The sequence below is a fragment of the Erinaceus europaeus genome, chromosome 9, assembly GCF_950295315.1.
Source record: "Erinaceus europaeus chromosome 9, mEriEur2.1, whole genome shotgun sequence".
NCBI lineage: Eukaryota > Metazoa > Chordata > Mammalia > Eulipotyphla > Erinaceidae > Erinaceus > Erinaceus europaeus.
In genome coordinates this window covers 37,935,263-37,953,503 of record NC_080170.1, presented here as the reverse complement: position 1 = coordinate 37,953,503, position 18,241 = coordinate 37,935,263, and the positions used below count along the sequence as shown (strand labels likewise).

The 18,241-nt window shown below is 38.2% G+C and overlaps 3 protein-coding genes across 3 annotated transcripts in view; all 3 read left to right on the top strand.

Moving 5' to 3' along the window:
- The window catches only part of LOC103119300 (arylacetamide deacetylase-like), a 41,214-nt gene extending 34,725 nt beyond the window's left edge, over window positions 1-6,489 (top strand). Inside the window, exon 5 of the mRNA XM_060196951.1 lies at window positions 5,743-6,489. Within this exon, the coding sequence (XP_060052934.1) occupies window positions 5,743-6,339 (597 nt within the window). The 3' untranslated portion in view covers window positions 6,340-6,489. The remainder of the gene's footprint in view (window positions 1-5,742) is intronic.
- Window positions 1-18,241, top strand: part of LOC103119301 (arylacetamide deacetylase-like) — a 523,062-nt gene that overhangs the window by 70,864 nt on the left and 433,957 nt on the right. The window lies entirely within an intron of this gene.
- Window positions 12,839-18,241, top strand: part of LOC103119298 (arylacetamide deacetylase) — a 31,678-nt gene continuing 26,275 nt past the window's right edge. The window contains exon 1 of the mRNA XM_007529564.3: window positions 12,839-13,127. Coding sequence (XP_007529626.2) covers window positions 12,990-13,127 — 138 coding nt within the window. The 5' untranslated portion in view covers window positions 12,839-12,989. The remainder of the gene's footprint in view (window positions 13,128-18,241) is intronic.

Sequence of the window (18,241 nt, the reverse complement as noted above, 5' to 3'; positions counted from 1 at the left end):
GCATCATAATAGCATCTGCAACTTGGAGGCTGCAAAACCATTAAGATATAAGGGAGAAAAAATTTTCTAATAATCAGGAACCTAAAAGCAGAGGTATAACAGATGAGGTTTTGGGTCTCCATTTTGTGAAAAGCTTAGTATATATCTATTTTAGGTATATTCCAAGGAGACCATGGTTTTACTAATGTTTGACTGGTATTAATCTCTTGTCTTATATATGGCATGTGAAGACCTTCTCCCATTCTGTGAGAGGTCTCTATGTTTGTGTGATGTGATGGTTACTTTGGCTGTGCAGAAGCTTTTCAATTTGATGTAGTCCTATTGATTGATTTTTGTTTTTATTTTTATTATTTTATTTTTGCAATTGGGTTTGTATTATCAAAGATGTCTTTGAGTTTTAGGTGGGAAAGTGTTCCACCAATGTTTTCCTCTAAGTATTTAATAGTTTCTGCTCAAACATCCAGGTCCTTGATCCATTTGGAGTTGACTTTTGTTAAGTGGTTTGGTTTCTTTTTTTTTTTTTTTTTTTTGCATATTTCAACCCAGTTTTCCCAGCATCATTTATTGAAGAGAGCCACCTTCCTCTATATAATACTTTCGGCTCCTTTATCAACAATTAGATGTCCATAGGTGTGGAGATTTAGCTCTGGGCTTTAAATTCTGTTACACTGGTCTATACACCTATTTTTGTTCTAGTACCAGGCTGTTTTGATGATGATTGCCTTATAATATTGCTTGAGATCTGTGAGTTTGATGGCTCCATTTCATTTTCCTTTCCTTAAGATTGGTTTTGGCAATTCTAGGTGTTTTATAGTCCCAGATAAAATAATTGTAATTTTTGTTCTGTTCTCTGAAAAATTTTGGTGGAACTTTGATGAGTATCTCATTAAATTTGTATATGGCTCTGGGAGAATATTCATTTTGGTGATATTTATTCTTCCAATCCATGAGCATGTGATGTCTTTCCATTTCTTGGTATCATTTTCTATTTCCTTGAAACAGCATGTTGTTGAGCTTCCAAATTCTGTGACTTTAGTTATTTCCTGTTTGTAGTTGAATGTTAGCTTAACTCCATTGTGGTCTGAGAAGATACTTGGGATGATTTCAATGATCTTGAATTTGTTGGTACTGTCTTTGTGGCCTTACATGTGGTCTATCCTTGAGGCTGTACTGTGCAGATTTGAAAAGAACGTGTATTTCAGTTTTATGGGTTGAGGAACTCTGAAAATGTCCGGAGGTCTAGTTTGTCCATCTCTTCATTTAATTCTCTTGTTTCTTTGTTGATACTTTTCTTTGTGGATCTGTCTAAGTGTGAGAGTGGGGTGTTAAAACCTCCCACTATTATTGTATTACTATTGATTATTTTTGTAGTTCTTTCAGTTGGTGTTTGGCAAACGCTAGTAGAAGTTGGTGTTTGATGTATTTAAATGGTTCCCTTATTGGGTGCATAGATGTTAATGATTCTTAAATCTTCTTGGTTGACTGATCCTCTAATCATTATGTAATGGCCTTGCGTATCTTATTACTTTATTTAGCTTAAAGTCTATTGCTTCAGAGATGAAAATGGCTGTTCCTGCCTTTTTTGTGCTTCATTAGAGTTTATGATATTTTTTTTACCTTGATTTTCTTTTTTTTTTCTATTTCAGAAAGGATTAATTAACAAAACCATAGGGTAGGAGGGGTACAACTCCACACAATTCCCACCACCCAATCTCCATCACCCACCCCCTCCCCCTGATAGCTTTCCCATTCTCTATCTCTCTGGAAGCATGGACCCAGGGTCATTGAGGGTTGCAGAAGGTAGAAGGTCTGGCTTCTGTAATTGCTTCCCCACTGAACATGGGCGTTGACTGGTCGGTCCATACTCCCAGTCTGCCTCTCTCTTTCCCTAGTAGGGTGTGTCTCTGGGGAAGCTGAGCTCCAGGACACATTGGTGGGGTCTTCAATCCAGGGAAGCCTGGCCAGCATCCTGGTGGCATCTGGAACCTGGTGATTGAAAAGAGAGTTAACATACGAAGCCAAACAAATTGTTGAGCAATCATGGACGCAAAGCTTGGAATAGTGGAGAGGAAGTGTCAGGGAGGTACTCATTGCAAACTCTAGTGTACTTCTGCTTTCAGGTATATATTTTGCAGTAGTTTATGGATACGTGTGAACATAAGCTCTCTCTCACATAAACTAGTGTATATCTAGGTTATGGGACTTTGTTAGAAAGTGAACCACCTGAGATGGAATTAGAGTATACTATAAAAGGAAAGGTCTCACCCGAGTAATGAAGCTGAAGGGTTGTCATTCCACACGTGAAGTCTCTGGACACAGTCTGAAGTGAAGCATGTTGAGGTGGCAATTGTTGCGTTGGTTAGGTTGTGATTGGCGGATGCAATATTATTTGATATGGATTGGGAGAGGCATACAGGAAAGTGGGCCCTATCCATGGGGTCCAGGACTGGGGGAAGTAGGGGATGATGTAGTGGAGATGTGAGGTTCCTGCTGTCTTAAGGTTCAAAAAGACAACCGATAGTTAATGTTATCATCACATTATTTGGTATGATATCTTTTTTAACATTGCACTTTAAGTCTGTATTTGTCTTGTTGGGTCAGGTGGGATTCTTGCAAGCAGCATATGGTTGGGCTGTGTTTTCTGATCCATTCTCCCACTCTGTTGCTTTTAATGGATGAATTTAAGCCATTAACATTTATTGATATTATAGATTTAAGGTATTTCAGTGCCATTGTGCAACAATTTTTTTTTCAAATTTTCTCTCATATATGGCAGGTATTTTGGTGGTATTCTCATTTATAGGACATATTTCAGAACCTCTTTCAGGGCAGGCTTGGTGATGGTTGCCTCCTTTTACTTCTGTTTGTCTGAGAAGGATTCCGCCATCTATTCTTAATGAAGGTCTAGCAGATATAGTATCCTTGGATGAAACCCTTTTTCACTGAGGGCTCGATAGATATCTTGCCATTCTCTTCTGGCTTTTAGAGTTCAAGTGGAGAAGTCTGCTGGTAGTCTTATGGGTTTCCCCTTGTATGTGCCTTTTTGTTTTTCTCTTGCAGCCTTTACAATCCATTCTTTCTCCTTACTTCTTTTCATTGTAATTATGATGTGTCTTGGTGTCTTCAGGTCTGGGTTGATTCTGTCAGGGACTTTCTGGGCCTCTTGAATCGTAATGTTCTTTCTGTTGTTTGAGGCTTAGAAATTTTCTTCTGTTATTTCCTGTAGGATGTTTACTTCCTCTTCCTCTCTTTCTTCCTCTGATAGACTAATTATGCACGTGTAACCTCTTTTGAGATAATCCATACATCTCTGTTGTTGTTTTCATTGTAACTCAATCTCTCTTTTTTTTTTTTTTAGCTCTTTTACCTTTTTCTTATTTTTCTCTAGCTCATCCTATGTCTGGCTAATTCTGTTTTCTGCTTCTGTTAATCTACTTTCCATTCTCTCAGCTTCCTTTTTTCAGTTCAGTTACAGTATTAGCATGTTCTGTTAGTTGGCTTTTTAATTCAATTATTTCAGCTTTCAGTTCTCTAATTACCTCGAGGTAGCTGATATTTTCCTTAAGGGTGTCATCTGTTGTTTCCATATTTCTGAACAGACTTTTACTCAATATCTGTCCTCATTTCTGTGGTTAATAGGTAAATTATTGTTTGGATACTATTCTTATCTATAATTGCTTCTGACTTATTTGCAGTTTCTTCTGGGCTCCTTCCCTGATTCATTGTGGTAGCACTTTTATTTGCTCTTGACTTTACCTTTTTTCTTATTGATGTGGTTTATATATCTCTGTTCTGTCATTCTTCAGTTGTTGTGTTGTGAGTACAAGCCACACTAAACTAATGTCTTTTCACAAAACTCTGAAAGAACAATAGCAACTGAAGCAAAGATTGATGCAGTTCAACCAAAACCAGTTAGCCAAGTAACTCCTCCAGTCCAAGAACAAAAGCAAACAAAAAAAAAAAAAAGAAAAGAAAAAAAAGAAGAATAGACAGTTAAACAAAACAACTGTACACTATAAATTCTAGGGATAGCAGGAAGAGAAAGGAAAGGAGAAGAGAGAGAGAGACACACACAGAGAGAGAGTCCACTCTGAGTCAGATATCTTCCACAAGATAATTCACAAACAAGTGCCAGTGAATACAGAAAAAAAAAAGAAAAATAGAAAAAAGAAAGCAGTTAAAAGAAAGAGATTTTTTTGGATCAGCTAGGAGGAAAGAATCAAAAAAGGTGGAGAGATGAGAGAGAGTTAAGCAAGTTATTCCCACAATTGATTACACATCTGCAGAAAGAAGTTTCCCTGTGGGTCCTTGACACTGAAATCTCCACTCAGGCTAACTCAAACAAAGAAAAATATTCTAAGTCTAATGTTTATTCTAAGAAAGGCTTGTGTGTCAAACACCCTTTTATCTGATGGGGACAGAAGTGTGTACCCTAATCAAGAACAGTCTATCTTTTTATAGGTTTGTGACAAAGAAATTCCACAGAATGCTTACATAAGCAAGAAATAATGGGGTACATCTGAAAAGGAGTTTAAGGTCACAGCAAAGATATAGATTATATAGGGTATATATCAAATAGCAGGCACATCAGTTATCTCAGGACAAGTACAATATTTTTAATATTTTACTAACTAATCCCATATGGTATTGAGATAGGCAGTAATCTGAAGATTAACAGGTCACATAATTTCTCATCAGTCCTTGGGTGATCACTGTGGCAGAGGGGGAGCCTTTGACCTCTCACAACACCCACTGACCTCTGGGAAACTGTGGAGCTGTCAAGCCTTACAGAGTGATTGATTAAATCATAGTTTGTGCTAGTCTAAAACACGCATAAGAACAAAATAGCAAGATATAGTATATATGGTATTAGATGTTCCCCAACACACACCCAGTCAAGTGGAAAAAGCAATAGCAATTAATTTTGGTCAGCGTGGAGAGGAGGGAGAAGAGGAACACACATATAGTAATAATAGTAAAATAAAATAGAATCAAAAATCTTAATGGTCAGTCTGCAGCTTAGAACACTCCAGATCAACTGCACACAGCCTTGTCCCCTTCCTAAATTTGGCAAAAACAAACCATTACAAGAAGCAAATATCAAAAAAATTCCAGAGGTAAATGAAAGGAGATGTACTAGTCTTCCCCAGGCAAGGATGAGGCCCTGATAGGTCAGGTATTGTGTCACTCAGATAGAGCTCCAGTTGCCCTTCAAAAATAAAGAAAGAATAGGCTTTGTTCAGGAGATATCCATTCCCCTTGGATCCCACCCTGCTGAGGCAGGAGTCTTGGTAAAGAGATTACATTCACAGGACCTGCCAGCAGCTGCTGGCCAGCCAGTGCAGGGCTGGTTTGGGGGCAGGTGTGGAGGGGTGAATGTAGAAATTGCCAAGCCAACATCCCTGTTTTCTTTGACCTTTTAGGCTTCTGTTTGCCAGCCCACCAGTGGGTTATAGGACACTTCTTTGGTGTCGCCCTGTCCACCCCTTGCTCTCCCTCTCCACCTCTGACACAAAAATCCTACCTTCACCTGATATTCCCAGGTTGAAAGCAGCTTCCTTGCAGAGCTCACACCAGGTGTTGTCTCCAGGCCACTATCTTGGCTCCCTCCTCTATTTCTTGTTTCTAATAACCATTTTGAAGTTCTAATTTTGACTTATAGTAATCTATTGATTTTGATTAACACATATTTTGAATCAAACCAGTTATTGGACAATTGACTTTCTTTAAATTTTCTTTCAGCTTCAAGATGATCCAGATGTCAAGATCAAACTCAAGATCCAGGCTTTAATTTACCCTGCCCTCCAGACTCTAGATGTCAATTCTCCATCTTATAGAGAAAATGGGCATTTTTTAGTTTTGTCCAAGCCACTAACAGTCAGATTCTGGAGTGAATATTTTACCACAGACAGATCACTAGAGAAAGCCATGCTTTCCAACCAACATGTACCCCTAGAATCAAGCCATCTATTCAAGTTTGTTAACTGGAGTTCCTTGCTTCCTGAGAGGTTTATAAAAGGACACATTTACAACAATCCAACATTTGGTGGTTCTGAGCTATCCAAAAAGTACCCAGGGTTTCTAGATGTAAGAGCAGCCCCCCTGTTGGCTGATGACAGCAATCTTCGTGGTTTACCTGTGACCTATGTCCTCACGTGTCAGTATGATGTCTTAAGAGATGATGGTGTGATGTATGTGACCCGACTTCGGAATGCTGGAGTTAGGGTGACCCACAACCACATTGAGGATGGATTCCCTGGGACACTATTCTTTCCTGAACTGAAAATTAGATCCAGAACTGAAAATCAGTATATCAGTTGGCTAAGTGACAATCTGTAGTCAAATTGTGAACAAAGGTTTATTAAAATTATATGAACTTCACTATGGGAAACCAATAGGTGAGAATTAAGAATTGAATACTTGGAAAAATATTATCACTGGTGATCTTCCTAAGGTCCTGAAGATCACAACATTTAAAAAAATTCTTACAGAATCTACTTACTTCATTTATTAATCTAAGTGTTATTTGCTCATGATATGTCATAGAAAAATATCACTTTCCTTAATTTTTCTGTTATTGTTACTAATTTATGTAGTTCTGATTTATAGGCTTTGTTTTAAATTACCTGACTGTATTAATGTTGATTTGAAGAATAACAAAACAATCCAAATGGGCTGTGATATACCAGAGCTTCAAGTGGCATGTCTTTAGAGTTTGGAAAATGTGGTTTTATAACAGTGATGTGAATTTTATGCCAATGCTATAATGCCATTTTTTTTTACCACCTGAATATTTAATTCTTAATGTAAAAATTTTCTGTTTTAGTACACCAAAGTTAATGTTGATCATTTTTAGATACATTAAGTGACATTTTAGGGACAGTAGGGTGGGAAAAATTGCACCCTATTTAGCTGTCTTAGGTAAAATTTGGTAAGAAGAAGAGAAGTGGCAAACTTTTGATTTCTAAATGTCCCCAAGTTTATGTGGGCATTGTCAACAGAAAACTATTCCTGGTGTATTCATGAAGTGTCCTCATGAGTTTGGGCAACTATAACAGAATTCCATAGTGCAAGTGGCTTAGAGGCATGGGAATCTATGATAAATTTGACCTCAGTTATGGAGGTCAAGTTCTGTTCAAGATTCTTTCTGGTGAGTTGTACAGATGCTGAATTCCTTCTTATTTATTATTGAGAAAGAAAGAAAGAACATATGAGAGAGAGATAACCTGTGCATCAGAATGCAGCACTGGAGATTGAACTCAGGAACTCTTGTTTGGGAGTATAATGTAACCATTACACCAAATCCCTGGCTTCAAGATCCTGAATTCTTATACTGTCACATGGCAGAGAGGAGAACGCAGTTGAAAACTCTCTCCTATTACTCTTATAATGGAATTAATTTCATTCATAAGAGCTTCATCCATATGACTCCATCTGATCTTATTCATCTTTTAGAAGTCCCAGCTCATTGAATAATCACATGGAAGGGTATGATTATCCCAGGGAACTATAATCTAGTCCATTCTATGAATCATGAAAAAGAAATTGCATCTCTATGTCTCACTCCTTTTTTTCTTCTAATAAACTACCTATAAATCAAAATAATCTAGGTTAACAATAATGTGGGGGATATGGTCTTAATTAGAAAAATCAAACACTTCTGTATGAATAAATGTCATAATGCTCAATACTTTATTAAAGTTATACAACTATTCATTATGACCTGAAGTTGTGTTGATTGTATGGTGTTTCTCAGGATTATTGCTTAAAGGAAAATATTACCAGGAAAATAAAGACTCACAAAGTGACAGAAGAAAAGAAACCTCTGCTCTTTACCTCCAACAGTTCACTCTAATTCTAGGTTTTTATTATTTTTTCCAATATTTTATTTATGTATTCAAGAAGATAGAAGGAGAGAGGGGGGGTGGAAGGTAACCAGACATCACTCTGGTACATGTGCTGCCGGGGATTGAATTTAGGACCTCATGCTTGAGAATCCAATGCTTCATCCACCTTGCCACCTCCCTGACCACCTAGTTTAAAAAAATTTATTATCTTTATTTACTTATTTAATAGAGAAAGACAGATATTGAGATGAAAGGGGTTATAGAGAGTGAGAGAGACACAAGAGATGCCTACAGCACTACTTCACCACATTGAAAGCTTTCTCTCTTCAGGTGGGGGCTGGGGGCTTGAACCTGGGTCCTACTCACTGTAACGTGTGCTCCTCTAGGTGTGACAACACCCAGCCCCTCCAGTTTTCATTTTTACTAAATAAAATAGTATGAACCATTACAGTGTAGCTACCTTTCCAAGTGACTTTTTTCATCCTAAGTCACCAGGACTGACAGTTGGGAATGCCTCTTCATCCTTCTCTGCATACAGTCACCCTTACCTCTTCTCCCACACTAATCTCTGGAAGCCTTTCCCAGTGCCCCATTCTGCCCCTTCCACTATCTCTTCTCATTTCCCTTTATTTTCCATGGTACTTTCTGGGACTGATGCAGACTGTGCTTTGTCTATACAAAGCATATGAAATGGGTTGTTGTGTCATGCAATTTTTCTAATTTTTACTTTTTTTTCAATTTATGATTTGTCAAAGTTAAAAAATAATACTTTATATACTTTTACAATCCCCCAGGTTGTCATGTATGGTTAACATGACTTCACCTCTGAGTGAGGATTTCATCACCTGATACCTGAAAGATTCAAGTTAGCATTATTTACATCATGATGCTTTCATAGATTTGGTATAAAGTAGTGATTCCTGACATTGGAGGAAGGCTCAGGATAAAACCCCTTAATGTCTCAATGTCATTTTTTGTTGCAGAGTAGTATTCCATGGCATATATATCACATAACTTCTTAATTCAGTCATCTGTTGATGTGGTATTTTAGGCTGCTGCTTTCACTCTTTGGCTATGAATATAGGGATGTGTATGTTCCTTTGAATTAGTGTTTCAATGTCCTTTGGATAAATGCCTAGTGGTGGTATTGTTGGATCATAAGGTATTTCCATTTTTATTTATTTAAGGACTTTACATAATAGTTTTTCAAAGGCCCTGTATCTCTTTGCATGCTCACCAAAAGTATAACAAAATTTTTTCCACAACCTTTTTCTCCATAACTTCACCAACACCTGTCATTTCCTATTTAGTTGATATGGGTCATAGGTGATAGAGAGAATATTGTAACATGTGTGCTCAACCAGGTGTGCCACCACCCAACCACAGGGAGAACATTCCAAAAGGATGGGGTGGCATAAATTAAAGGAACATGAAAGTGACACCCAACTGTAGTAGATATGAAGTGTGGAAAAAGAGAAACACAGTAGTCTAGAAAAATAGAAGAGGGTGTGATGTATAGGTCTCTTTCTTTCTTTTTAAATTATCTTTATTTATTGGATAGAGACAGAGAGGGAAGGGGGAGACACAGAGGGAAGTGGGAGACAGAGAGGGAGAAAGACAGGCACCTTCAATACTGCTTCACCACTCGCAAAGCTTTCCCCCTGCAGGTGGGGACTGGGGACTTGAAACCAGGTCCTTGTGCATTGTAACATGTGTGCTCAACCAGGTGCACCACCATCCCGCCCCATGTATAGGTTTCTTCAGTTGAAAATCAAATGATATGGGGTTGAACTCATATATTAGACACTACAGAATGCTTTTGAGTAGGAGAGTATTTTGACTTTGAGTTTCTCTTTTTAATTTTATTTGTTTATTAGCTTCGAGTTTCTTTTTTAATTTTTTAAAATTTATTATTGGATGGAAAAAGAGAGAAATTGTGAGGAGGGTGAGATAGACACACACACACACACACATACACACACAGAGAGAGAGAGAGAGAGAGAGAGAGAACTGCAGCAGTGTTTCATCACCATGAACTTGAACCTGGGTCCTTGTGCACTGTGATGTGTGTGCTTAACCAGATGTGCCACCATCTGGACTCAGCTTTGAGTTTCTTAACTCTCAGATTAATTCTGAGGAACAGTTGAGCTAGAAATAATAATCTTACTAGTAAAATTATTCCAAAGTCAAGCTTGAGATGGTGATGAGATTATACACAAAGGTCTGATTGTCCTGTGTTTTTTTTTAGTCAAGGTATCTCTTACACCAAAGGGCATGGAGGTGTGTGTGGGGAAATCATCTCAGGTCAATTCTAGCAGCAAATTCAAGTGGATGTGCCTTCAAAATTATGCCAATCTCATCACTTCTCTTAAACTATAACTAAACGTCAATTTTTTTTGCCTCCAGGATTATTGGTGGAGCTCAGTGCCTGCACTACAAATCCACTGCTCCTGGAGGCCATTTTCCCCATTTTTTGTTGCCCTTTTTGTTGCTATTGCTGTTGTTGTTGTTGTTGGACAGGACAGAGAGAAATTGAGAGGGGAGGGGAAGACAGAGGAGATGAGAAAAAATAAACAACTGTAGACCTGCTTCACCTCTTGTGAACTGACCTCCCCTGCAGGAAGGTAGCAGGAAGCTTGAACCTGAATCCTTACTCCGGTTCCTGTGCTTTGTGCCATATGTGCTTAACCAGCTACCGCCAGGGATCCTACAAGTCAATCTTTATTGAAACAATCTGTAGTAATCTCTGAACCTCAGGGATTGAATTAAGACCTGTCATTTTAAAGTTTGATTTGTCATCTCATATTCAGTCACTATAAAGCAAAAGCAACAGAACCAAATTTGTTTTTAATTATGAATTAAGCAGAATATTTACTATTTAAATATATTATTTTGGGGAGGGGACTATACTGGTGAAAGCCTAACACACAAATTACTTGAAATAAAACAGAGAAACAAACATAATATTCAATCTATTTAATAATAGTGCTTCCCTTTAGTTCAGGTAACGCTGATCTTTAAAGCATTCTCTCAGTATGAGAGGATCCCTAGAACTTTACAGAATCAGTAACAAGCCTACTATACTATCTAGCAGAATGTGTTGTGTACCCTAACAATAGCATAAAATAGTGCCAGAGGAAGGATGACTTGAACTGGTGGAGTGGAAGGAAGGTTGAGAGCACAGTAATAAAATATAAGTGCTAATAAAGCAATTAGACTTTTTCTCAAGAAAACAAGTAACAAAGATTATAAATCAAGGCCCTATAATGTTATTGGATAACACTTTGTTTATACATTCCCAATGGTCTCTGTAAACTTATTGCTACAAAATGAATAAGAAGTGAGAGATTCTAAAATGTTTATAGATTTCTGTATGTACCTGACCAAGAATCAACATCAAATAAATCATAATTTGAACCATCAGTGTCAGAAGAACAAACATGTAATATGACTTGTTTTTCAAGTTAAGTGAACAGAAACTCTATTCTAGTTGCACAACTATACTCTTTCCCAACCATACACTCAAAGTATGATCCATACCTCCAGCCTGTTTGTTTTGTTCCCTGTTGTGGTAGGTTTTTGAATAGATGGGGCTTCAGGACACACTGGTGAGGTCTAGACTTTGGTTCTTAATAGGAGAGCTGATAATTAGGAAGCCATAATGATTATTTAACAAGCTTTGTGATCATGGGTAAAACTTCATTCTTCCCTGTGTCTCAGCTTCTCTATAGCAGAATGGGTAATATAACTTTCTTGGTGCATTTGGGAAAACTGAACAAAACCCAGTATTTTGTGTTGTTGGTATTTTGAAAAATCACTCCAGGCCTTGTGAATATTAACTACTTGTGTCTGGAATTAATAACATAGTCTTTCTGTCAAGTCCATTTGCTTAGTGTTTGCCCTATCAACTCACCTGCAAAAGAAGATACCTAAAAGATGCAGAGGGGGCATATATATGGGAATTCAGTGAACAGGGAGTATCTACAACATTTGGCTTTCTTTTTATTATTTTTATGATTTAATAATGATTAACAAGATTGTGGGATAGGAGGGGTATAATTCCAAGTGATTCCCACCATAAGAATTCCATATCCCATCCCTTCATGAGATGTGTCCCTATTATTTATCCCTCTGGAAGTATGAACCAAAATTCCTCATGGGGTTCAGAAGATGGAAGGTCTGCCTTCTGTAATTGCTTCTCCACTGGACATGAGTATTGACAGGTTGATCCACACCCTCAGCCTAGGTCTCTATCTTTCCCTAGTGTTGTAGGACTCAGGAGGAATGGGATTCCAGGACACATTGGTGAGGTCATCTTCCCAGGGAAGTCAGGATGGTATCATAGTAGCATCTGCAACTTGGTGGCTGAAAAGCAGTAAGATATAAAGCAGAGCAATGTGTTTGATAATCAGGAACCTAAAGGTCAGAATTTCTCTGATTTGGCAGGTTCTTCTCTTCATCTCAACTCCATCTGTAATCTGAACTCAACTAAATACTGAAACATATGAGGTTTTAATGTACTCATCTGGACGCCTGTACCAGTTTCACTCCATGCTAATGAAGGAGATTTTACTACTTCCTGAACTCTCCTCAGTCTTAGTCTCTCTGAGTGTGCCAACAGCATTATCAAGGATTAATTGATTGTTTTAGTGCCCTGCTTGGAGTACACTGTGGGTAATCAAAACTTTTAGCTACCTGAATGACTGCTGTGTAATTTTCCCAGATTGTGTCCATCTTCCTTGTTAACACTCTCAGTACTCAAAATCTAGCCCTTCCTCCTGTAAGATCTGATATTTGAAACATATCCTTGGTTTTCTATATTTTCCTACAGACTTAATTTCTAATGAACATTCTGTATGTAATTATTGTGCAATAAGTATTTGTTTCCCTGATTGCTTAGCAACATAGGGTGGAGGGATTTGGCAGAATTTCAGACAGTGCAAAGTATCTGCTTTCACAACTCCACCTTTGTACTTTATGTTTGTTATTTCTGAGCAATCTATGAAGTGACAGGAGAGTTGGAACATGTATTCAGAAACTTAGAAAATATTGCATGCTGGGAGCAAATCTGGGCATTAAATTTCAACATCTTGTGTTTCAAAAGTATTTTAGCTGTGCCACCAAGTAGACAGAGGACACATTATGGGGAGAGGGACAGTTTTGCTTCTGATTGTGGGGGCCATTGTGGCTTACTATGTTTATACACCACTTCCAGATGATGTTGAGGAACCTTGGAAAGTTCTGTGGATATACACACATATGAAAACTTTAAAAGACTTGGTGAGTACAAAATTTTGTTACTCAGAATATTTAACACTTTGAGGAGGAGGAAAGAATAACATGTCTTTCTGCTGTCATTATGATTATATACAGTTTCTGCTGCCTTAGGAAGTTTGTTCTTTATTTTGTTTGCTGATTTAAAATGTTTTTTTTTTGTTTGCTTGGCTTGGTATTATAATTATTCCTTAATGCAGGTAAACTCTCAACAAAAGGGATATGGAAGAAGAAGACAAGTATTTTTTATATTACCCATAAAGACAAAATATGGTGGTAGAGAAAAATAAAGTCTTCTTGTGAGTTTCCCTGTAGCAAAGCAACTAGTATGAAGCATGTTCAAGTATGGACTTCAGAAAGCCTAGGATCCAATAGCACAGTAATTATAGTACTCTCTGTAGTAGTCTGAGATTCAGATATGAAAAAGCATTCTTGCTGAACTAACTGTAAACAAATTGCTCACCCACATGGAATCCATAACTGAAAGACCTGTGATTGGTTCTTCCTGGTGAGGCAGAGTACTTGGAATGCAGCAAGTGAACTGGTTTCCTGTAGCAAATAATATGCCTAACAATTCTAAATTGTGTACATTTCTGAAGTAGAATCCACCCTGATGCAGAAGGCAGCAATTAGTCAATGGACAGATTTCTTCTTCTGCTTTATTAGTATTCTATTAATATTCATTGAATAAAGTAGAAGTTTAGGAACAAAAATATAACTTGTAACTATTCTTTATATGTGCTTTTGGCTAGGCAAATCATTACTGACAAAGGAACTGCACATTTTATAAAAGGAAACTGAAGTATATCCTTTGATATACAGGAGAACTCACTATAGCAGTACTGAGCTCTGTTGACAAAATGAATCTTTGGTAGTACAATTGCATACATTTTGCCTTAAAAAATGAAAGAAAACTGGACATTAACCTAAGACAGAATAAGAGTTTTTATTTTTTTATTTTTATAAAGACTCTCCTGTCCCTGCTCCACCATCTCAAGTCTGAGTTGTAGGTTTTGTTATAATTAGGAATCCTTAAAGGGCTAAAATAATTGCTCAGAGAATATCTCACTCAGTGATTATCAAATTGTGTGGGTTTTTTAATTTTAATTTTTTTTAATTGATAAAAAGGAGGCATTGACAAAACCATAGGATAAGAGGAGTACAACTCCACACAATTGCCACCACCATATCTCTATATCCTATCCCCTCCCCTGATAGCTTTCCTATTCTTAAAAAAAATTTTTTTTAATATTTATTTTATTTATTTATTCCCTTTGATGCCCTTGTTGTTTTATTGTTGTAGTTATTATTGTTGTTGTCATTGTTGGATAGGACAGAGAGAAATGGAGAGAGGACGGGAAGACAGAGAGGAGGAGAGAAAGATAGACACACCTGCAGACCTGCTTCACCGCCTGTGAAGCGACTCCCCTGCAGGTGGGGAGCCGTGGCTACAACCGGGATCCTTATGCTGGTTCTTGTGCTTTGTGCCACCTGCGCTTAACCCGCTGTGCTACAGCCCGACTCCCAGCTTTCCTATTCTTTATCCCTTTGGGAGTATGGACCCAAGGGCACTGTGGGGTGCAGAAGGTGGAATGTCAGGCTTTTGTAACTGCTTCCCCAATAAACATGGGCTTTGACAGGTCGATCTGTACTCCCAGTCTGTCTGTCTCTTTCCTTGTTGGGGAAGAGTTCTGGGGAAGCAGACTCCAAGGCACATTGGTGGGGTTGTCTGTCCAGGGAAGTCTGGCTACATCCTGCTAGCATCTGGAACCTGGTGCCTGAAAAGAGAGTTAACATACAAAGCCAAACAACAATCATGAACCTAAAAGGCTGGAATAGTGCAGATGAAGAATTGGGGGGCAGTTCTCCATTTTGTAGATAGCTAGTAGACATATTTTAGTTATATTCCAAAGTGTCTGTGGCTATACTAGTTTTTGTTTTTTCCCTGAGCTTGAAATCTGATATGCATGTGGAACCAAGTTATTGTCTGGGGAGATTATGTCATGGCTGGAAAAGGAACAGAAAGTTGTATCAGGGAAGAAAGTAGCTCCCTAATATGGGAAAGGGGTATAAATATTGTTGACTGTAAACTCCATCAATTTGATTTGGTCTGGGGCCCATATTCATCTTAGGAGGCTATGTGACCTCTGCATCCCTGTATATATGAGCTCACATTCTGTGGTCATGAGTAGAAACATTCCAAGCTGCCCTAATATCGACCCATCTTCCTCAGATGTAGCATAGAGTATGTTGTCCATCCTCCCTTCAGAGGATGGAATATTCTCTACTGTTGTTGATCCACGTTGAGGGCAAGGTCCTATGGGGGGGGGGAACAAGGTGTCTATTGTGTTGTTCCTGACAGAGATGACCATTAACAATAGAGAAAGGGATTTATTTGAGTTCTAGGCCCATCATGTTTGTTTGGGAATCTCAGGACTCCCCGTATATGGCCCCAGCTGATGGGGTGGCCTGATAGTGACTAAAGGGTCATCATTAAAGTATGCCAGTCTCTTGCCCTTACTCAGCTTTTGCAGTCATTGCTTTGCTAAGGTTAGCTTTGGAGTGAGAGAACTGTAATAGGAAGTAAATGAGGAAGTAAAATTTAAGGAATTTAAATAGGAAGTAAAATTTAAGTCTAATTAAATACTATTTCATTAGTAACTTTATACTGACTCACTGCAGATTATTGTGTACTTTTGCTTTCAGGTATATATTTTGCCCCTTTTTTTAAAATTAGTTTGCTATTATTTTTTTAACATTATTTATTTATTTATTAATGAGAAACAGGAGGAGAGAGAAAGAACCAGACATCACTCTGGTACATATGCTGCCGGGGATTGAACTCAGGACTTCATGTTTGAGAGTCTGATGGTTTATCTACTGCACCACCCCCCGGACCACATTTTGCCCTAATTTACGGATACATGTGAACATATGCTCTATCTCATGGCACCTGGTCTATATCTAGGTTTTGGGACTTGGTTAGGAAGTGAACCACCTAGAATGGAATTACAGAATACCATGAAAGAAAAGGTCTCACCTGAGTAATGAGGGTGAAGAGTTGACATTCTATGCCTGAAGTCTCTGGACACAGTCTGAAGTGAAGCATGCTGAGGTGGTACTCGCTGCGTTGATTAGGTTTGGATCAGTGGATGCAATATCATTTGGTATGAATTGAGAGAAGCATGCAGGAAAGTCTGCCCCACCCTAGAAGTTCCAGAACTGGGGGAAATATAGGCTCTATAGTGGAGATGGGATGTTCTTGCAGTCTTAGGGTTAAGAAGACAATAGATAGTTATTGTTATAATCACATTATTTGGTAACTGGGTTAACTTTGAAAAATCCCTTTGTTAGGATTTGCTGTATCATATACAACATCACCAATAATTTCTGTCCTTTGACATTATTTGTACATACCTGTGCCACCAGTTGCTTCTGTTCTTCCTGGTGTAGGCCTATGAGAGAGTCAACATATCAAAGACGTAGCCTATGTATTAAAAAGACTCAGTCTGTGCTTTAAAAAGTTTGAGACATAACAATCAATTTTCCCCCTCATATTAATGAAATAGTGATTCATATGACTAAAAATTAATAGGAGTGTACATAAACACTATTCCCACTACCAAAAGACTGTGTCTCATCCCACCCACCCCCCAACTGCTTGCTGTCCCAGAAAGCTGAATATCCACCCTCACTCTCACACTAGGGTTTTTACTTTTTTTTTTTTTTAACCAGAGCACTGATCAGCTCTGGTTTATGGTGGTGCAGGGGATTGAACCTGGGACTCTGGAGACATGAGAGTTTGTTCGCATAACCATTATGCTATCTACCACTGCCAGGGTTTTTACTTTGGTGCACTACTCCAGATTTAGTCAAATCCTGCTTTTAGTTTCTCCTTCTGTTCTTCTTTCTCAACTTCTGTTGATGAGTGAGATCATCTCATACTCATCTTTATCTTTCTGACTTAGCCCACTTAACATAATTCCTTCTAGCTCCATAAAAGATGGGTCAGAGAAGGTGACCCATTACTTGTTCTTAATAGCTGCATAGTATTCCACTGTGTATATATACCACAGCTTTCTCAGTCACTCTTCTTTTGTTGGGCACCTGGGTTGCTTCCAGGTTTTAGCTATTATGAATTGTGCTGCTATCAACATAGAGTACACATATCTTTTTGGTTGGGTGTTATGGAGTCCTTGGTGTATATCCCTAGGAGAGGAATTACTGGGTCATATGGAAGGTCTATGTCTAGCCTTGTGAGAATTCTCCAGACTGCTCTCCACATAGATTAGATGAATTTACATTCCCACCAGCAGTGCAGAAGGCTTCCTCTGTCCCCACAGCCTCTCCAGGATTTGTTACTGCTGTCCTTTTTAATGTATGCCATTCTCTCAGGGGTGAGGTGTTATATCAATGGTTTCTTTATTTGCATTTCTCTTGACAATCAGTGACCTGGAGCAATTTTTCATGAGTTTGTTAGCCTTTTGGATCTCTTGTGTAGTGAATGTTCTGTTCATATTCTCTGCCCATTTTTTGGATGGAGTCATTTGCTTTTTTGTTGCTAAGTTTGCTGAGCTATGTGTATGTTATGGTGATTTGTCTCTTGTCTGATGTATGGAATGTGAAAATCTCCCATTCTGTGAGTGGTCTCTTTGTTTGTGTGGTAGTTTCTTTGGTTGTGCAGAAGGTTTTCAATTTGATGTAGTCCCATTGATTGGCTTCTACTTTAGTTCTCCTTGCAAATGAGTTTTTATCATCAAAGATGTTCTTGAAGTTTAGGTGGGAAAGTGTTCCACCAATGTTTTCCTCTAAGTTTTTGATAGTTTCTGGTCTAACATCCAGGTCCTTGGTCCACTTGGAGTTGATTTTCATTTCTGGCAAGATAAAGTGGTTCCATTTCATTCTTCTGCATGTTTCAACCCAGTTTTCTCAGCACCATTTATTGAAGATAGCCTCCTCCCTCCTTTCAATATTTTGGGCCCCCTTATCAAAGATTAGAGGTCCATAGGTGTGGGGGTTTAGTTCTGGGCTGTCAATTTTGTTCCACTAGTATGTGTGCCTATATTGTTCCAGTACCAGGCTGCTATGATTGGCCTTATAATGTAGTTTGAGATTTGGGA